The sequence below is a fragment of the Sebastes fasciatus genome, chromosome 10 (assembly GCF_043250625.1).
Source record: "Sebastes fasciatus isolate fSebFas1 chromosome 10, fSebFas1.pri, whole genome shotgun sequence".
Lineage (NCBI taxonomy): Eukaryota > Metazoa > Chordata > Actinopteri > Perciformes > Sebastidae > Sebastes > Sebastes fasciatus.
Window position 1 is genome coordinate 21,322,781 of NC_133804.1, and position 20,646 is coordinate 21,343,426.

The following is a 20,646-nucleotide window of genomic DNA, read 5'->3' on the forward strand; positions in this document are numbered from 1 at the left end:
TGCAGTACATACATTTACATGTTGAAATTGCAGCTATCTGCTTTAAAGGTAGTAAATCATATGTAGATAGCATAATAAAGATAACAAAATATCATGTAATTCAATGGTTAAAATTGTATCTTATACAAAATCATCGGTAACACTTCATTTTACAGGTACATAAATTTCATGGTAATTAGGTGATAATTAGTAATTAGTAACCTATTTGAAATTTCTTTGGAATTGCTGCCAAATTACCCCAATATTTACCTCAAAATTGATAAAAAAAATTACTTATTCGGCTGTCTTGACTTGGAACTTGACTCTGGATGTTTATTATTATTATTTTATATCTATTATAAACATTATTTTATAATTATATTCAGCTATTTCCCAATAGCTGGTAATTTATTTAATACATTTCCAGGAAGAGAATACAAAGTTAATTGATATGCTTTATTTCCATGTCTGCTGATAATTACATAATAATTAGCAAATAACTTCTTTAAAAACTCCCTGAATCATTACATTAACTACCAGGTTACATTTGTGTAGACACACAATGGTAAGATTTGTGCCTGATCAGAAGTGTTTTCTATTAGTTTTGGTTTTCCACTGTTGAGTCTGGAAATCTCAAGCCTTGAGCTAAGAACGGCAGAGATCCCAGCTCAATATTCTTCAAAATGTTCAATTTTAATGTTGTCTGAAAGTCAACACATGTTACTCAAATGAATCACATGATGCTGTACAAGTATTTTGCAAGAAGCAGAGTTTTCATCGTGTTTAATATCAACAGACACAAACACAACCAAAACCCGAGCAGGTCCGGACACATCTGTCCGGACGCAACTGCTCGCATTCTTTACATCATAACCTTATATACTTGGAACAAAGAACTCACCCCTCTTTTCCTGTCATCATAAATCGTAGTATTCCTCAATTCTACTGGTCTCTGTCTTACTAATCAGCATATACCCTCTGCCATACATATGATCTTGGTACCTCCTCTGCCAGATTCCCTGTTTTGGGCCCCCTGCAGCTGCGAGGTTACTTGGAATTTACATGACATCACTAGAGCTGTGAGTTACAGTGGTCAGTGTGAGTATTACAGCACTGGGGTCAATACAGCAGCACTAGGATTGTATGCTGTTTCAGTAGTAAAAACAGTGTTATAGGATTAATACTTTTATCATTGTTTATCACATTTTTATATAGTTAACAAGGGATTACTTCCACACCACCTCCGATGAAGAGCAGCGCACAGCCGCTTCTCAAGCCTAAGGGCGTTATTTTAATGATTATATGCTATTTTAGTTACTGAACAGCAGTAAATTAATCTAAAATACATAGAAACAGTTTTCAGAATGTTTCTCAGGAATGTTTGCACCAGTGTTAATATGCTGAGGCATGAATGTGTGTTTTTACTTCACTCTTTTAATTGTACAATTTACACGATGTGAATTAGAAGAACTCCAAATGAACTAACTGTGCTGTTTTGCCAAAATCCAATGATCTCTTTAAACATAGTTGTGTGTGTGTGTGTTTGTGTGTGTGTGTCTTTCTCCAAGGCCAAATGCTGCTACTTTTCGCATTTACGTACTGCTTATGGACTCACTATGGCAACAATGCCAAGTCCACTTATCAATCACACTCAAGTGTGTAATGCTCTTAGACCCCTAGTAACTCTTGACTAAACTCAATTATTGCAAACACTCGCTTACTCTCGCTCACACTCTCACTGTCTCACACACACGTACATACACGGTTGATTGGACTGCCGCTTTCTGAACATCACAACAGACTTTAAATCTTTCTACCGCCGAGTTTGTTCTGTTGTGTGCTGGCTTGGTTTTGCATATCTAGCACAGTAACTGTAATTCTTCAGGGAAAGACTTGCTGAGCAGGTTTATCTGGGCCAGCTCCTCGTGGATACTGAGCCTAATGAGAACAGCCTCGCCTCAGTGCATCAAACTCGGGTGTCTGAGAGAGACTCTAAAGACAAAAAGTAAACAGAGCTTCATTCTCCTAACCAGGGACTAAATACCTCAGATGTTATGGAGGAATCCTCTGTGCAAAAAAACCCAGTTGTAGCACATGTACAGAGGCCGGATTTAGATGCTCAAACAATGATGGACTAACAGGAAAAAACTGTATATGGATGAAACACTGTTCTCCAAACATGGAGGCTCTGCTTTGTTTCCCACTGAGTCATATCCATACTTACTTACTTCTTACTTTACTAATATTTCATTCAATTAGGCCAGAAACTAAATACTGACAGGGATGAAAAAAGTGTTGCACTCATGAAAACATTAAAAGTAGCAGAAATAATTGTGTAGAGAATCAAAAAAGAGAGCAAGAATTAAAATAATCCTTCTTACTTTCGCATGTCCACACAGCTGTCCAATCCCTGTGTGATGTGGGTGTCAATGTCAGATTGAGACCTGCGGACACAGCCCCATCAAATTTGCCATCGGACAGTTGTGGGGATCAGGGAACGTTAATTGCTAAAAAGAGGACTGACTGGCAAGAAATTATGAGCAGTCGGATTATCAGGTTGTAAACAAAAACAGTCGTCTCTTTATTATTATCTCTGTTATCTCTTTATTTTGGAGTAAAAACCATAGACTGTATAAAATATGGACGTAGTTTCCATGACGTCACCCGTAGGTCTCTGAAGAGACGTTTTGAAGCTCAAGGTCGGTGCTCCGGCTGTTGCCATCTTGGCAGTGACAACACAGCCTAACTCCTGACTAATCCAGAAATGGGTAAAGAGGTGGATGCCAAACTTTAAGCCTTAATATAATTCAAACGGTTGAGTTGTATAAAAATTCACCCCCTGCACAGTTGTCATGAAACGGGCAAATTAGCTATAGAGACCAATACCGAGTTTTGTATAAGGCTATTTATTTCTGCTGTAACATTTTAACATGAGGGTCTATGGGGATTGACTCGCTTTTGGTGCCAGCTTCAAGTGGCCGTTCGAATAACTGCACATTTTAGCCCTTCTGCGTTGGCTTCATTTCTCAGCACCGGAGATTAAAAGTGAAAGCGAGCGCACCCGTAATGTCGCTCATATACACTCGAACCGTGAGTCTGTAGGTGACCTCCATCTTCTGTGTTTTTAAAAAACGTTTTAGAGAGGAAGAATGACAGTATCAGTCATTTCAGGAAGTACCTTTATGTACACATTATGTTTAAGTTATGTTATGTTAGTAATTATAAGGAGAGCAAAGGAGGAATTAAAGTGACATTGTTATAGAGCTTCAAAGTCTGCGTGGATGAGTTACCAAAACATGTTATCCGTTTCCAACTGACAGTCAATGTTGTTTTTAACCTTAACCACATGGTCATTACTGTATCCATGACGACGAAGGTCCCCTTAACGCTTTACTAACCTGTGGGGTTGTTTCCAGCCTGCGTGTGCAACTAACTACTTTTGTTTGTTGCCCAGTTGGACCTATTTTTAGCAACAAGAGATTTCAGTAATTACTTTAGTGAGTACAATACTGTAAACAATAAAACTGAATATAAAGTACACGATGCAATTAATCTTTTCCTTTAACTGTGGTAGGAGATGCTCACAGTAGAATCTCTTTCACTATACCACATTTAGAAAAATGTTTCAACTTCTTCCCGAAAGTCCCTTTCCTTCTCTAAATGTCTCGAGGCTTTTTGCACTGCCCACACCACACGGTACACTCCGAGCATGTGAGTCACTGCAACATCTTGACAGGACGTAACGAGGTGACTTGTCCTCTTGAGAACGTGGCATCTGTGCACACCTCCAGAGAGACATTCAACGTAGCTGAAGCTTTGTGCCAATTAGACTCTTTATGGGAGTGCATTAAAACATTTTCCTCCATCTTCCCTTCGCCTCGTTCTGCTGCAGCGATGCACGTCAGCTGCAGTGTGACTGCTCCCCTGCTGCAGGGCTGCTAACATCGCTATATGCACGGTGCAGTTACTCCCACACAAACAGCACACCTGGGAGTAATGGACAGTGAAACAATTAGACAGCGAATAAATAATGGGAATCAATCTGTTCTGCTGTGGGAACATTTGCTGTTTTCATGTGTCTGAATTGCCTCAGGTGGGATCCCGTTTTCCACCCAGCTGGTACAACAGGCATCACACGCGTAAGTGTTGATCTCACCTTTTGACATCCAGCCAGTGTCAGCGTGACAGGGTGCTGAAGATGAGTCATTCGATGTGGGGGCATGATATGGGAAATGTCTGAATCCTTTTCCTGAACAAAGCTACAATACTGACAGTGTTGTAATCTCATAAAACCTGGTGTGTGTGGTGGTCAGATGACAATTGGTGCCTTCAAATGGGGTCGTGTTTACCGTGTTCATGAGATGAGCCCATATAAACGCCCCCCTAATGTGGTATTCACGACCTCGTAAGTGGAAAGTTTCTGAAAGCTCAGAGTTGTGACGTGTTTGTTGACATTGACAGAAATGGCGGAGGCCTTGAAAGTTCATTTTTCGGCGCATAATAAGTGAATATATTGTAATTTCAGTCGTATATTGTAATTCTTCGTAATTGTATAATTTGTATTAGGAAAATATTGATATTCCCAACTGCCTAAACTTTATTGTCATTATGCATTTGCATTTCCTGCATTAGGTTACCTGCTAGCTTGCTAAATTGTTAGCCTCTGTGGCTTCTAGATGGCAACAGTAACGTTAATATTGCCGTGGAAAAACATTACTTAACCAAAAAAAAAACTTTTAACGGGGAGAAAAAAATGGAAGAAACCTCAAACACAAGCTCACGGGTTTCTTTCGAAGGCACCAAAATTCATATAGAAATGACAGGTGTGACCACGGCTCTTACTTGGATGTCAAAGCAGCAGAAATGGTAGCGCCATCAGTCACCACCAGCCGATCTCAGTTTGACTAATGAGTCACTGGTCGCCCTTGGAGACTAATCAGCAGCAGGAAGGTTGATGGGGGAGAATCCAGTCCCCTGATGAATCACAGGGCGATTAACGCTCCCCCTCTGTAGCATCTAATGAATGGAATCAGTGGGATCACAAATTACTTGTTGTTGGTGATACTGAACGGCATGCCATCAAACCCACCCGTGGCAAATGTGTTTGCCAGACTACGTCTCGTGGCTTAATGAGGTCCAGCAGTTGATTTGTAGCTTATATTGTGGAGCTGTGGTGAACATGTATTTGAATCCACGCTAATCCTACAGCATTTGAGAAAACTTCTGTGAGGCCAGTTGGCTGCTTAGCCTCGCTGAAATGAACATACATTGCAGCTCATCAGTATCCTGATAATATGTGCTGTTGATTTAGTTCCGCATATAGTCCTGGTTTCTGTGTGACTCGGTATCTGTTTGGCGACAGCCGGCCTGATTTCAAATAATTGTTTTCTGTCTTTTGTTTGTAGGATTTTCCCAGACTGTGTTTTTGTGTGTATGAATGGCTTTTTTTCCTGAGACTTAACAATGTGTAACAACATTAGAGCCTGGTTTTACACCGGTTTTCTTCATATTAGATGCTGATGTTGTGGAATAACGTACTTTGTTTTGTGTATTTTAAACAGAAACACTTTATAATAACCTTCATTTATAACTGGTAAGTTGATAGTTAATTAAACTTAGTTCATAGTTATTTTCCTGTTAACAATGAAATGATAATTATTCATGTTTACTAGTTATTAGTAATACTATAATTTCTATATACATATTCTATCATATATATATTATTTTCTAGCTGATAACAGACATCAACAATTACATTCGGATTACATTTTACAGTTTATTGCTGCAGACATTATAACATTATACTATATTAAGTATTTGTTCATAATTACCATATGATTTGTAAACCTTTAAGAAATCATTTGTAAAACATCTATAAAATGACATAGACAGATGGACCAAAAAACTATTATTAACCATTAACAAACTATTAACTATCTAAATAATGTTCATAGATGCTTTAAAAACAAGTTCATGAAGGTTTAGAAATCATTTCCTAATCATTAACAAATACTTATATATATAGTATATAAAATGTTATAATGTGTGCAACAATAAACTGTTAAAATAACATACATTATAGCATTACTAATAATGAATAAATATTATGAATTATCATTTCATGGTTTGCTAACAGTAAAATAACTATTAACTAGGTTTAATTAATTAATCAATTTACCATTGATAAATGATGGTTATTATATAATGTTACCTTTTAATCTAATGGAAGTTCTGTAAGTTGTATTTGATTGTAGGTTTGATAATTGTCCTGAGATGATGAAGCCTGAGTAGTAATAGACTTGTGGCTTTGCGCGTGCATGTGAAATGCGCGTGCACGTGAGCGTGCACGCGCATTTCACATGCACGCGCAAAGCCACAAGTCTATTACTACTAGCCTGTTTTTGATTGGAAAAAGGCTGTACTTTGGTATATTTGGCCACCCTTTTCTGAACATGTTTGTGCTTTATAAGCTCCGCCACCACACATACTGCAGTATGAAGCAGGTGATACTTTAAATACCAACAGAGCAGAATGTGTGTTAATGCTTTAAAATAGTACAGTGTGGGCAGAAGGGCTTTCACGCCAACATATGTGTGAATACATTTTGTTTTGTTAACATTTATGGTATAAACCAGCTCCCGTTGTTGTCTCCATGTATGCGTTGTTTATATAACAGGGTGGTAGCAACATGGGAGCACATATTGAGCATAAGAAAACCTCACATGCAATATTTTTTTTAATACTGAAGAAGTCACAAACTTTGCATCCTGTGGAAGTGAAGTTTTCTGCCAGTTTTCGCTGGCAGGCGATTTACTAAACCGACAGAATCTTGCATAAAGTGCTGCTTCCCACAAAATATATTCATGCAGCAGTACAGTGTACCCTGCCTCACTGCAGTCACCAAGTCCTCTCTCTCCCTTCTGCCTTTTCTTTAAACTTCACCCTCACTTTCTCTAAATTCTCTCATCAGTTTTGTTCTTCATGTTTTCAGGCCATCCATCTCCCAGCACCCCTTCATGTCACACGCCTGCATCTCTGTTCATTGTCTCTCCGGAGTCTTCTATTGTTTCTGAAGTATTGAGTTCATCAGTTGGAAATTACATAATGATGAATAATGGGCGACTGTGAATCAACATTCCGCAGTGACGTAAACACACACGCACTGAAAAGCCTGTGAGAATTAGTCGTTAGTCGTTTTCATACATTTTTGATAAATATTTTACGAGGTTTGGTTATTATTATCACATCCCCCCCCCCCTGTGGAAGTGTAGTCTCGTATCTTCTCTTTTTTCTTTCAGCAGCTTGTTTTTGCCCAGCAGGAGATCTTTAGTAGAAACATGCTGTGTCTTCCAGCTCTACTTACACATTCTTCATCCGTCAGAAAGTACAATTTGACCGTACAATGTCACAGCAGCTCAGTAGGGATCTTTTCCACATATTCATAGCTGACAGTCTCTTTGGTTGCCATCACTCAAGTTTCAGTTGTCACATCTCTGTGGCTACGACGTGTGAAATAAATATTTCATTAAAGTATGTTGTACTTTGCATTTGGCTGGATTAAGAAAAATGTGATTAATGAATAATACATTATGAATAGAGTAACAATATCTATAAGGGCTGCACAATTAATCAAAATTTTATCGAAATCGCAACATGGCCAAATTGCAGGGATATTTGCGCAATATTTGTTGAAGCCTAAATATGTGTCAAAATACTATTTTAAATTAAATATTGTCGTGCTGCAGAGATGTCCTAGCCAACTCATCATATTCTACAGACTTAAAAAAATATATTTGTTTGGTACAGATTGCTGCAAAAATCACACCGTAATAATGTTGTTCAGTGAAAATGAGAATAAAGATGTAAAAATGACCATTCCCTTTAATATTGCAAATCATCGCAATTGAAATGTCAGTCAAAATAATCACAATTAGATACTTTTTCAAAAATCGTTTAGGCCTAGTATCTATATTTCAGTAATAATACTACAGCACTGTGAAGTTTACTTTGCCTGTAGTTCATCTTGAAACATCACTTCCCTCTCCTTTGGTCAAAATGCACAGAGCGTGATATGAAAAAATAAGAAAACAGTCATTAAATAAAACAGTTTTATAAATTCCACATCACAATTAAAGCTAGGGTAGGTAATGTATTTTAGAAACCTTTTGAGTTATATTTGTTGAATCTCTCTTTGCATCGCGACAGCAATCAATAAATCAAATGCTCTAACAAAAAACAGAAAACAATCCGGTATATGTGGCTGTTGCAGGACTGTATTATAAGCCTTCCTACCTGCGTGCACTTTGTTTATGTTCATAATGATCATTTTGGGGGAGTGGCTTTGGAGGGAGGCCTGAAGGGACGGACTGTCAGTGTTGCCAACATGGCGACTTTCACTCTAGATTTAGCGTCTTTTGGAGCAGCTGCTAGCTACTTTCATTGGAAAGGAGTTGGCAACACTGGGCTGGGTTTTTCGGTTGGATACCAGTGTTGCCGACCCAAGCTTTAAATGTTACAACCCCTTCTTGTCTTCCTCACGCATGAGGACAGATCGGAGAATCCTTCGCCACATTAACTTGTTTCCATGGTGACAGCTCACTGACCCGTCGTCATGCCAGTCATGGATGGTTAACCTGTTAGGCCTCTGTACATGTTGTTCTTAATGCTCTGTAAGGAGGCAGGTGTGTGTGGGTGACACTGGCCTGTGTCCCAGACAGCCCAGCTCGCCCCGTGGGTGGATTAAAGAGACATCTGCTGTACTCAGATCGGGGCTTCATGTTCGTGGTGCACCAACTCGCTGCCCAAAGCAGACCCAGGACCGATGAGTGAGGAGTTTTCCCGGAGCTGCCGCATGCTATACTCTTGGCGCAGCATTCTCCTGGTGGCAGGGAGGACGAAACAAAAATAAGAGTCGTATTCTCGTTTCTGCCATGTGAAGATTATAGCAGAGTTATTTTGACCGGTTCTCAGAGTTTCAGCAGTTTGGTCAAATTTTGCGAATTGTTACCCTGCTGTTATTTAGTAGTTGACTTTTTTTTATATAAATAACTGATGACTATAAATTTAGATTGTATGGACCCAGTCGTAAATGCTACCCTCTATTTGTTTGGAGCAGGTAGCCAGATCTTACACATTGCACCTTTAAAGGCTGGTAAAAACAGCAATATTGAATAAACAATGATATCAGGTCAGGTTTTTTTTCTTACAATTGCTGCCTTACCTCAATATATATAGTGAAACACACAACATACTGTTGAGTAAGGTTATGGTCCAAGGTTTGATTTTTAGTTATTTTAGTTTTTTTGAATGAGGTGATGTCACTAAAACTGCAATTTCTTTCAAAGAAATTTGAAAAATAATCCAAACACGAGGTCCACTTTCTTTTACTGGACCTTTCAAAACAAATGGAGATTGCTCAGTTTCCTTCCCGTGACCAAACTTTAACGATATCTGAACTACACTGTGAGGTGTAGTTGAAAGCTCCAGACAAACCTACATCCAAGATGACCTTGTGTTAAGATTGTTTTGTCAAACTACTATTTCCAAGTTCCGGTAAGAGTTGGACCTCATAAAGATAGTAAAATATAAGTGAATAGCTCCACCTTGGTTTTTTACTTTTCAGTAAACAGCTGGTGAAAAACTTTCACAACAGAACCTGTTTTGATATTTAAAATGTACTTCAAATTAGTTTCATTATTGAGGCAAAATACAATATTTTGCTATTTTTGTATATAAGGCAAAGGAATATGACCACACACACCCATGTTAGTCTTTTTTGTTCATACAATACACACAGTGAGCTCATAAACACACACACACACACACACACTATGGTCGATGATTTCTCTCTCCATCCACCGGTGACTGACTCCAGCAATCTGGAGTGAGAGCTGTTGCCTTGTAGTCATTAAAATGTCAGTCATGTTCTGATATTTACTTTTACTTTTCCCATTTACAAGGAGGCAGAAATACCTGCTGTCAAACAATCCCAATACGATACACTCTCACACAAACTGAAGTCTGCTGTTGACTATACAGCCACACTTTCTGTCATTTACATGAATTTAAAAACAGTTTTTACTTCTTTAACTGAGCTGTGATACGATAGGAACCGACTGCTTTTCCAGTCGCGTAAACACACATAGCATCCTCGCCATGATCCTCGCGAAGGAGCATTTCTGCTCTGAATGCACAAAAGCGATCACTCGCTCATCAGGTTGACTTTTGAGAGGATGGAATAGACAGTGGCTGACGTGTCTTCTCCTTTGGTTTGCACTAGCTATGCCGGTATGCCAGCCACACGCTGCGTGAGCACCGTTAACTGTCCCGAATGTTTTTCACCAAAATCATGAGCATGTTCAATGAATGTGCTCTTTACCGTGTCCATGCACAACACTGCTTAATGCTGCACCATGTTACAGCCACACGTCCTCCAGGTTAGCTCTGCCTTCTTCTAGAGATTTCTTTATGATGAATTACTGGTTTTGTACATCTGCATTATTCTCTGCACGGTCCCATCTATAATGGTTGGAGAGTTGCCCTGGAAAGGCCTTTAAGCCCGAGCACAGAGACAGAGAGACAAGAGGCGAGGAAGAGTCCTTGGCAGCAGATAACAGTTGTACTGTCAGCAAGACCAATGCTCAGAATCAGTACTCTGGCTATTTCATTCTTGGTTCTTGTGTATGGGCATGCCCAGCACATTTGTGAGGCTGTGATTGCAATACATTATCCAGAGACGGGGAGTCAAAAGGGAGGATCAGCGCTTCATTATCACAGCCAGTCCAGAGCAGCACAGGAGAGTCAAACTGGCAACCAGTGCACAATGCAGACAAAGACACAGGAAAGACAATGCAAGTTAAGTTCGCAATTTTCAGGTGTTGCCCGTTTGCCTAATTAGATTACACAGTGAATAAGTGGTTGCCATGGGAACCGTGTTGGCAGCAGAAACAGAAGCCATGTGTGATGCTCTCTGGTTTGGCAGTGGTGGCCACAAACAAAGCCTCGGAAATCTGGAGCTTCCAAATTGCCAATCAGCCTGATTAGACGTGACATTGTGTTTTCCCAGCAGAGTGTTCGACGCTGTTATATATTTCATCAGCTATTTCTCCAACTCTCCAACTCTCTACCTCTCTGAAGATCCGCTGTCTGTCTGCTCCCATCCCTCATCGCTCCATCTTTAATCTCTGCCACTGCTTCTTAATACATTCTCGTATATATAACCATCTTTGATCTGCGCCTGGAGGAGCTAAAAGAATTAGAAAGAGAGAAACTGATAAGAAAAGAAACAGATAGGACAACAAACAACAGCGAGCACCTCAGGTCTGTGTATTAAATGGCGAGTGAGCCGGAGCGAGAACAAATATCTCATTTCAGTATAATGTGCTAAGGGTTTGTAGCTCGCTCCCCAGGCGTTCTTTAAACATTGTTTACCGCTCTGATTTTAATGGCTTGTTGGCCACATCATAAAAAGTGACTCGATATCCGTGACCCTCGGCTCGGCTCTTATCTCGCTCTTTCAGAAGGGGTGAGCGCTCGCAGTGTCGAGTCTTAACACATAAATGGGACTATCAGCTGAAACGCACACGTACATGCTACAGTGATTTCAGGCGTACGCAGTAAATTAACCACATACACACACTCACGGGTGGTAATCAATGATACCTGGAGCCTGCTGAGACGCGGAGGAAGGAAGTACACACAGTCACACCGAGGGTATCGTTAATTTAATGAACAGATGAAACCAATCACATCAGCGAAGCAGTTCTGTTTAGGATGGAAAAGAAGAATTGGTATGGAAGAAGAGGCACCGAGGAACTAGAGAAATGGTGATTAAGAAAGGGTAAATGTTGGCAGACGGAGCCACGGCAAGTGGAGTGAATTGCTACTGCCCTACACTTCCAGTTTAGGAGGACAGAGCCAAAACCAACAACAAACTCAAAGCGAAATGAAGCTGTGAATCAATGGACTGCAGTGTGTGTGAACGGTGCTGAACAGGCTGTTTTCAAGGGGAGATACACACAGCAGTAGATCACATAGAAGGAAGACTGAACGCGTGTGTGTGTTTGTATATGTGTTTTGATTCTGCCCTTTGTGGCCCGCAGACAATAGAGCTTCCTCTGATCATCGTAAATTAGGATAAATAAACTTCAGGAGGATGCGAGCAGACAGCCGTTGCTAGCGATCATAGCGCGAGCCCTCGGGCTAAATGCCAGCTTGTGAAAGCGACAGTGGCATCAGAGAGTCTCGAGGGAGGAGACACGAAGATATACAGACACGAGGCCTACAGAGAGCACTTGAGAGAGATTGCCTGCACGGAGGATAACTCAGAGATAATAAAGTCATCCAATAATGAGGAGGAGAGAGGCCTGGCGAAGAGGATCGAGAGGAAAGATTAATGAATAGAGGGCGTATTGACAAAAAAAGCAAAGTTAACTTTTGCCTCCACGCACATACGTCTCCTTACTTTTACCTGGTCATTATATACAGACCATGTTCGGACCTCGCTCAAAAGCCTCGCTCGCTGATAAATGCAGGAGATGGATGAGTTTGGGAGTTAATCATCTCAGGGTGTTAATGTCACGGCCTACAGACAGACATGACAAACTCCCTGTACCTCAGTGTTTGGCTTCTCTGCTCCCGCCCTGAGGCTCTGCCACCACTGGCCTGATTCCATATGGGAGGTTGTACTGCAGTGTGTTTGTGTTTGTGTGTGTTTGTGTGTAAGAGGGAGGATGGATTAGTGTTCCCGTATCGAGATGGATAGGTGCATTACTTTGCTTTCCCTCGGCTGAGTCTATTTGTTTTTGCGCCCGGTAATGATGCTGCGATGATTATTCCTTTCAGACAAGAAAAATAATGTTTGTGTATCACCACGGAGTCTGTCTTTCTGGAGATTAAAAGCATTATATCAAAACGTACTTGTTTTGGATTGTGAAGTTGGGGACGTGAGTTAGAAAACTGATACCACATTAAGTACAGAGCCGGATCCGGGAGGTGATTAGCTTAGCTTAGCATAAGACGGGAAGCTGGGTTAAACAGCTAGCCTGGCTCTCTCCAAAGTTCATATATCAACCTTACTAATTATCACGTTTTCTATTTTCTTGGCGAACCAGCCAAGCGCAGTGGTGCCAGGCAACCAGCAGAGATGTTATGTTGTACTTTTTACATTGTCTACGGATTAAACAAAAAAGATATAACGTGTTAATTAGAGAGCTCTAAAGGTGTTAGTAGTCTGATTTTTGCAAAAACTCTCATGAGACTTGTTGCCTGACGATCTATCCTAACCTTAACCATTCAAGGTCAATGCCTAACCTCAACTATTCAAGGTCAATGCCTAACCTCAACTATTCAAGATCGATGCCTAACCTTAACCATCTGAGGTCAATGCCTAACCTTAACCATTCCAGGTCAATGCCCAACCTTAACCATTCAAGGTCAATGCCGAACCCTAACCATCTGAGGTCAATGCCTAACCTTAACCATTCAAGGTCAATGCCTAACCTTAACCATTCAAGGTCAATGCCTAACCTCAACTATGCAAGATCGATGCCGAACCCTAACCATCTGAGGTCAATGCCTAACTTTAACCATTCAAGGTCAATGCCTAACCTTAACATTCAAGGTCAATGCCTAACCTCAACTATTCAAGATCGATGCCTAACCTTAACCATCTGAGGTCAATGCCTAACCTTAACCATTCCAGGTCAATGCCCAACCTTAACCATTCAAGGTCAATGCCGAACCCTAACCATCTGAGGTCAATGCCTAACCTTAACCATTCAAGGTCAATGCCTAACCTTAACCATTCAAGGTCAATGCTGAACCCTAACTATCTGAGGTCAATGCCTAACCTTAACCATTCAAGGTCAATGCCTAACCTTAACCATTCAAGGTCAATGCCTAACCTCAACTATTCAAGATCGATGCCGAACCCTAACCATCTGAGGTCAATGCCTAACTTTAACCATTCAAGGTCAATGCCTAACCTTAACATTCAAGGTCAATGCCTAACCTCAACTATTCAAGATCGATGCCTAACCTTAACCATCTGAGGTCAATGCCTAACCTTAACCATTCCAGGTCAATGCCCAACCTTAACCATTCAAGGTCAATGCCGAACCCTAACCATCTGAGGTCAATGCCTAACCTTAACCATTCAAGGTCAATGCCTAACCTTAACCATTCAAGGTCAATGCTGAACCCTAACTATCTGAGGTCAATGCCTAACCTTAACCATTCCAGGTCAATGCTGAACCCTAACTATCTGAGGTCAATGCCTAACCTTAACCATTCAAGGTCAATGCTGAACCCTAACCATCTGAGGTCAATGCCTAACCTTAACCATTCCAGGTCAATGCCTAACCTCAACTATTCAAGATCAATGCCTAACCTTAACCATCTTGCGAGAGTTTCCTAATTTGCGTGTTACCTTCTAGACACGACCAAATAACATTAGCATCGATCTTCTCTTCTTACTCATTGAACTCAAACTCTAACTCAGCGCATTTCACAAAATGTTGAAGTATTACTTTAGGCATGTATGAACTATTCTAATTATTCTGTTTTTGTTTTTACGTCTTTCTTTAGAACGAGAGGCCGAACCTGGCAGATATGGAGACCCAGGAACTAAAGCTCACTCCAGCTCAGCCAAGAAGACAGTACAGGATGGTGAGTTTGTTTAACATCATTTGCATTTGGGTGGGGAGGGTGTTATAGTTACTGGAAGACATAGCTTCAACCAATACAGCCAAAAGTTAAAGTTTGTAACCATGCTGTTGTTGTTGTTACAGCTGATTTGACTTATCTGATTTCGCTCTTACTCTGTGTGTTGTTGGGCTATCTCAGTGCTGATGTATTTGTCCTATAATAATGGGAGTCAGATCATTACAGATTACCAGGTTTAATGAGAAATAAACACTCTGGTAGGCAGTCATTGATGTTCCACAACAGACTGTAGCATTACTTTACACTGCGTTTAAATTATTCTGCACTTGCTGTCTCAGCTTCAGATCCCATAAAACGGCGGCTATAATACAGCAGTGTTTAGCACAATTAGTTCTCTGCCCGGTCTCAGGTTGTGTGCGGAGATGTCAACGTGGAAGAGAGAGATAACCAAGCTTGCAGCTCGTCGTCTGAACCATGGCGAATGCACACAGGATGATCAAAGCTAGCCCCGTCAGTAACACGGAGCTATTTCCAGGGTTAGCTGCAGTAGGAACATCATGGTCTGTTAGTGCAGGCCAATACGAAAATTGTGATTTGAGATTTAACAAGTGGGCAGTGATATACTCAGAGATTTCCCTCTTCAGAACACAGTAGCGTATACCTGTCAGTTCTGGTGTTTGTGCTTTCAGCTCAGCAGAATTAAACAAGCCAACGTGGGTGTAGTGGGCTGAAATCCTGCATATTGCTTGAGATTATCATGGGCAACATTTTAATTGAATTTTGCAGTATATGGAAAATGTATTCAGTTCATTTACTTTTTGTAAATCAGTTTGATGATGTCTTTTATTTTTGTACTAAATTTTGATCTGACTTAAGAATACAAAATATTCTTGCGTGTGGGCAACACATTTTTATGTCTGCAGCACAGCATATATCTAGGTTACTTTTTTAGCGTTTAGCGTGACTAATTGAAAATGCAGAGGCATAAAACTGTAATACACATATTTAACAACTACGCATGATTAATCAGTGTTTAAAATGTATAAGGTAGTAGTGTGGGACCTATAATGGAAGGACTTCCTTATTTATGCACTTATTATTCATTAACGTCTTAGCTAAAGCAGTTCCTTGACTGCTATTTAATTTGATAATACTGTTACAAAATCAAATAATTTAAGAAAAACATGTACATAGAAATAATTAATCAAAAAATAGATGAGTTACAGTGACTCATAAATAGCCAAATAAAACAAGTTGCTAAAAAGGTAATATAAAATGGATTGATTAATCTGTGTCATGGGGAAAAACACAAGGCTAATATACTTTGTGATGTAACAAGGCCTCTTATGTCTACTTACCTGAACTTTCTGACATGGAACATCCATGAAGGATGATTTAAGCCACAACAAGGCTCCAGGCCACCGCTGAAATCAGCTGATGGGTTGGCAAATGGAAAACTAACTGGGGAACCAATTGGTAAATCAAATGCAAATTGAAATACGACTGATGCAAGCATTGTGTTCTGTTCGTTAGGCAATTACAAAACCAATTAGACATGTTTTGATCTAATTCAATGGGAGATAAGCTGCATGGTAACATACAGTAATCCACGGTATCAAAGCCTATATAAAAAGAGCCGCATCCATATTGTGCTGCTGTGAGATTCAGAAGAGTGCATCTTCATGTCTGTGGTGAAGGTTTGGTTCTTTACAGCTTTTCCTTGTCATCAGCTCTGATGAAACAACGCTGTAGAGCGATGTCTCATTCAGTTTTCAGGGAATGCTGCTCTCCAGTAGAAAGCTGCAATTCAGAGATTAAGTGATTTAAATTAAAGCATTGATTTGTTTTCTGAAAAAAAAGAGCGAAGATGTCAGGCAGTGAGTTGTGAAAGCCAGAAATGTCAGACATGCAGAAATGCAAGTGAGTCACTGCATGGGATTGACCCTCATGTACTAAACAAACATTTCCCTTTAAATGGAGCAAATTGTGAGATTTTTGAATTACATATCGTATCATTTCACTCTCCATTCTTCTCTTGTCTACTCTGTGGTGTGAGTCACTGTGTGGTGTTGCCTTGCTGCTGGAGGCTCTCTTTTAGAAAAAGTGTAAAGAAAGAGGGGACTGAAAAGGGTTTTTAAACGTAGATAAAGTGAATAGAGTCTGGTCTTTCTCCAATTTGTCGCTTTACTACAAGCTTTAAAAGGATGATCTAATGGACGCACAGAGTTTCCGTATGTCATAACATTAATAAAATGGTGAATATGAGTGGATAATGAGAGGAGAGGAGATGGAGGTAAAGGAGATACAGGGCTCTAATACTCGTTCTCATGCACGCTCAAACACACACACACACACACACACACACACACACACACACACACACACACACCCTTCAGCCTCAGATTAATGAATGCCTCAGTCTAGAACAGTGCAAAAACATTTAATTATCCCTGACACTGAAGGTGAGGCAGGAGGCCAGATCTGTCATCCACCTGTACAGAGGAAAAAGAGGAAGAGATCAGTGTGTCAATGAGACGAAGAGTCAGGCTGTAAGTCAAGCGTGCGGTCTTTCATTGTGACCTCTCCTGAAATTGACTGAAGGTCAAACTGACACAAACTCCTTGTCCTGGCAGCAACACATGGTCAGTTAAGGGCCTGGATCTTTTTTTTTTTTTTTTTTGGCAGAAGAAAAGAGACCACTTGACATTGTACAAGTGCAAAATGAAATCTTGAATGAATAGAAAAAAAACAACCTTCCTGACCGTCCTGCACAGCTGCAGGAGTACAGCCTCACAGAGCCTTAAGCATGGCTGTAATCCCTTACTGTGTTCAGACAGAATGCAGAGTGAATTTCAGAGGTTGCATGATTGCATACAAAGTCAATGGAAAGACGGGAGTAGACATAAATTCACTCTTGGCAGCAGGAACTGAATGTTTCAACTATCCCGAGGCTTTATGAATCTACTTCATAAACATACAGTGGAGAGGAAAGAGGAAGGTAACAGAAAGTGGTGGAGTTTCTGGTGAGTTCTTAGATCAGTCAGAGGCTGACAAGAAGCCCCCAGGAAGTGCGCCAGGCTTTGAAGACATTTCTTGTAGAGACCAAACGGTGGAATTACAACTTCAGTGTCCTTCACGTGACGCCATTGGGCCCAAAAATACTTTTTCCTCATAGACTTACATTTGTAAAAGACGTCTGTGAATCAGTGGATAATTTTTTTTTAGGTAAATCAACTTCCCAGTAGGAACACTTGAATAGCCCTTATACCTTTAAAGGTATGATATGTAACCATGGTCGGTTTGTAAACACACAGCATTCAAAGTTGGCCCCTCCACAGCTAAACAAGCCGAGAGGGAGAGAGAGAGCAGCGATGGTCGAGCGAGCTATAGAGTGACTGAAGAGAGAGAGCGGCGTTAGTGAGAACGAAGCAGTGAATCAGAGAAATAAAATGTGCCGAGTTGACGGATTTTGAATGAATGCAGACTTCCTGTCTGCTCGTCAAACTACAGACACACACCAATCATAGCTGCACTCACAGCACAGAGAGGAGCAGGGGGATCACTGGAACACATGCACAGGGGCGTGACAAAGTGGTGATATTTGACCCACTGAACGAAACCCACTCTGTTATTGTCTGGGTCCCAAAGGCTGTTTGCTGACGCCCAGAAGCGTCCAGAGTAAAGCAAAATAATAAGAAAAGAGAAAATACAGGCAGAGGGCTGCAGGGTCTCTGCAGAAACAGACACCGCCACACACTTCTAGTGGGGCATAAGTGATGATTGAGAGGGATTATTTTTGTATCAGTCTGTTGTTTTATCGTTGAGTTTTGCATATTAAACTCTAAAATCATTAGGTCCTAAAAGTTGTTAAATGGACTAATAGCCGAATTCAGAGTTATTTTCCTTCCTCCGTTCATGTGAATGAGTCAGAGATCGAGGGCTGGACCGCAGGCTGGGAGGCGGGGTTAAAGGAAACATTACTGCGCTTGCTCTGTGCGCCCAATGACTGCGGATGATCGCCGGAAGATCCGGGTCATTTTATACTCGAAAGTCAAGCTTTTTTTTTGCTTCGTGCACCACTAGAGCAACTTTCATAGGAATGAACAGTAGCCCGCCTCCGACGCTGCATCCAGATCTCTTTATACATCCATGACTCCCACGCACACAGCTGGTGTGTCCATTGTTCGCTAGCTTCCAGCTAACTTCTGGACAGTTGCTGTTTGGGGCAAATAAACACAGACTGCGCAGCATATTCACAGGAATGAGGTGTGAATCACACCTACAGTCTTGTTCAAATATGGACTCTTGAAGTTATCCATACACACAGTGAAATGTGCCAAAGGTTTGGTGAGCATTCCTATAGAAGCCCGGTATTATTGTTGAATTTCACATAAGATAACATGTTTTAAATGAAACCCTTGGTATACCGCATAAGTCCTTACAGCCTGGTTTAGCTGGCTGTTATCAGGAGCTGGTTGCTCGTTTCGGCTTCTTTCTTTGTGAGGGTGGACACAGTTAGAGACTCCGGTATCTACATACTGTATGTGTTTCCTGAGTGTGTGCGAGTTCCCTCCAACCAGGCCAATTTCATGCATATTCTATTTTACTTCTGCTCTCTCCGTTCTCCGTGATAATGATTACAATTATAAAGCAGAACAGTTTATGTACAACTTTAGCTCGACTGTAACAATTAGCAACTTCCACCTGAAATTATTGTCTTCTTGTGTGCGCATGTTGTCCTTAAATTCATCTTTGCTCTTTCGCTTTGAAGCCGTCTTCAAAGCCTGATTGATTATTTGCTTTCATACTGTTTCTTTAAAAATGCCTCGCTGCCAGCAGCAGCTTCACAGAACATACTCTTTCAGGGCTTTTCACAATAAAGTGTGAGCGTGCATGTGCTGTTGTGTGTGTATAGTGGTTGTGTGGCAGTGATGAATATTCAGTTTGTAAGCGATAGTCAATAGCCTTTCTGCCTCTGCAGATATTTTTCCTCCCGTAAGCCACTGTGGCTTCTTCTCTGACATTCAAACTGACACAGCCTGTTTATCTTCTCCATTCCAGTTACATCCACAGTAATATGATTTTCTCATGTTTTCAATAATTAATTTTATGGATGGTGAATCCGTTCTATCGCTGCATCCTCCCCGAGGCCTTCTTGGTGCTTTCATCCCTCCATCAGTCCTCGCTGTCATCCATCGCTCCAGTGCCTCTGATAGGCCAAACAGTCCGACCCTGAGGAACGATCACAAAGCAGAGAGAGATGGGGGGGTTTATTTCCTCCCGATCTGTTTGTCTTTCTGTTCTCTCTCTCTCTCTCCACCTCTTGTTTTTTCTCTGTAGCACCCCCAGGTGAAAGAGAAGAAACACCTTTTTAATTAGTTTATCAAAGCCTGAAAGTGATGCTCATTTTTCTAATAACAGTCAGGAATCTGTCCTCTGGGAATGGTTGTTGAAGCTCTTGTTTATTTAATTTCAAACTTGTTTATTTGCTATTAGAAACAGCGGCTGGGGAGCGCAAACAATGGAGACGGTGTCGATAAAGGAGCACACACACACACACACATCCGCACACACAGATTACAAAAACACCCCGTTGACCCGTGTCCAGCTCAGCAGCAATTAATTTGAGGTCACCCTCTACTCTCTGACAGGGTTTGTTGGCGACGTGGCCTCTGCTATTGGACTCTGACTATCTTTATTATCCAATCACTGCATTCCATCCTGGCCGCCGTCCAACATTAGAGGACACAGGACGAGTGTTTTATCTCACCCTTCTCTTCTACAGCCACTTTTTCCTGTCTCTTAAGGAACATTAAGGGTAAGAGAAAGAGGGAGAGAACAATTCTTGAGGAGACAAAATGTGGATGAGTAGGGCAATTTACTGTCAACTTTAATTGTCATAAAACTTTACAGCTCCAAGTGCGATGTGCTTTTTTTTTGCCAGGAATCAACTTGGAAGTTTTGCAGCAATTAAATGGCTGGAAGTTATGTTCAGGGTTGGAT

General features: G+C 40.8%; 1 protein-coding gene across 1 annotated transcript in view; it reads left to right on the top strand.

Moving 5' to 3' along the window:
- Positions 1-20,646, top strand: part of spock1 (SPARC (osteonectin), cwcv and kazal like domains proteoglycan 1) — a 116,252-nt gene that overhangs the window by 59,588 nt on the left and 36,018 nt on the right. Inside the window, exon 4 of the mRNA XM_074648971.1 lies at positions 14,566-14,646. Coding sequence (XP_074505072.1) covers positions 14,566-14,646 — 81 coding nt within the window. The remainder of the gene's footprint in view (positions 1-14,565; positions 14,647-20,646) is intronic.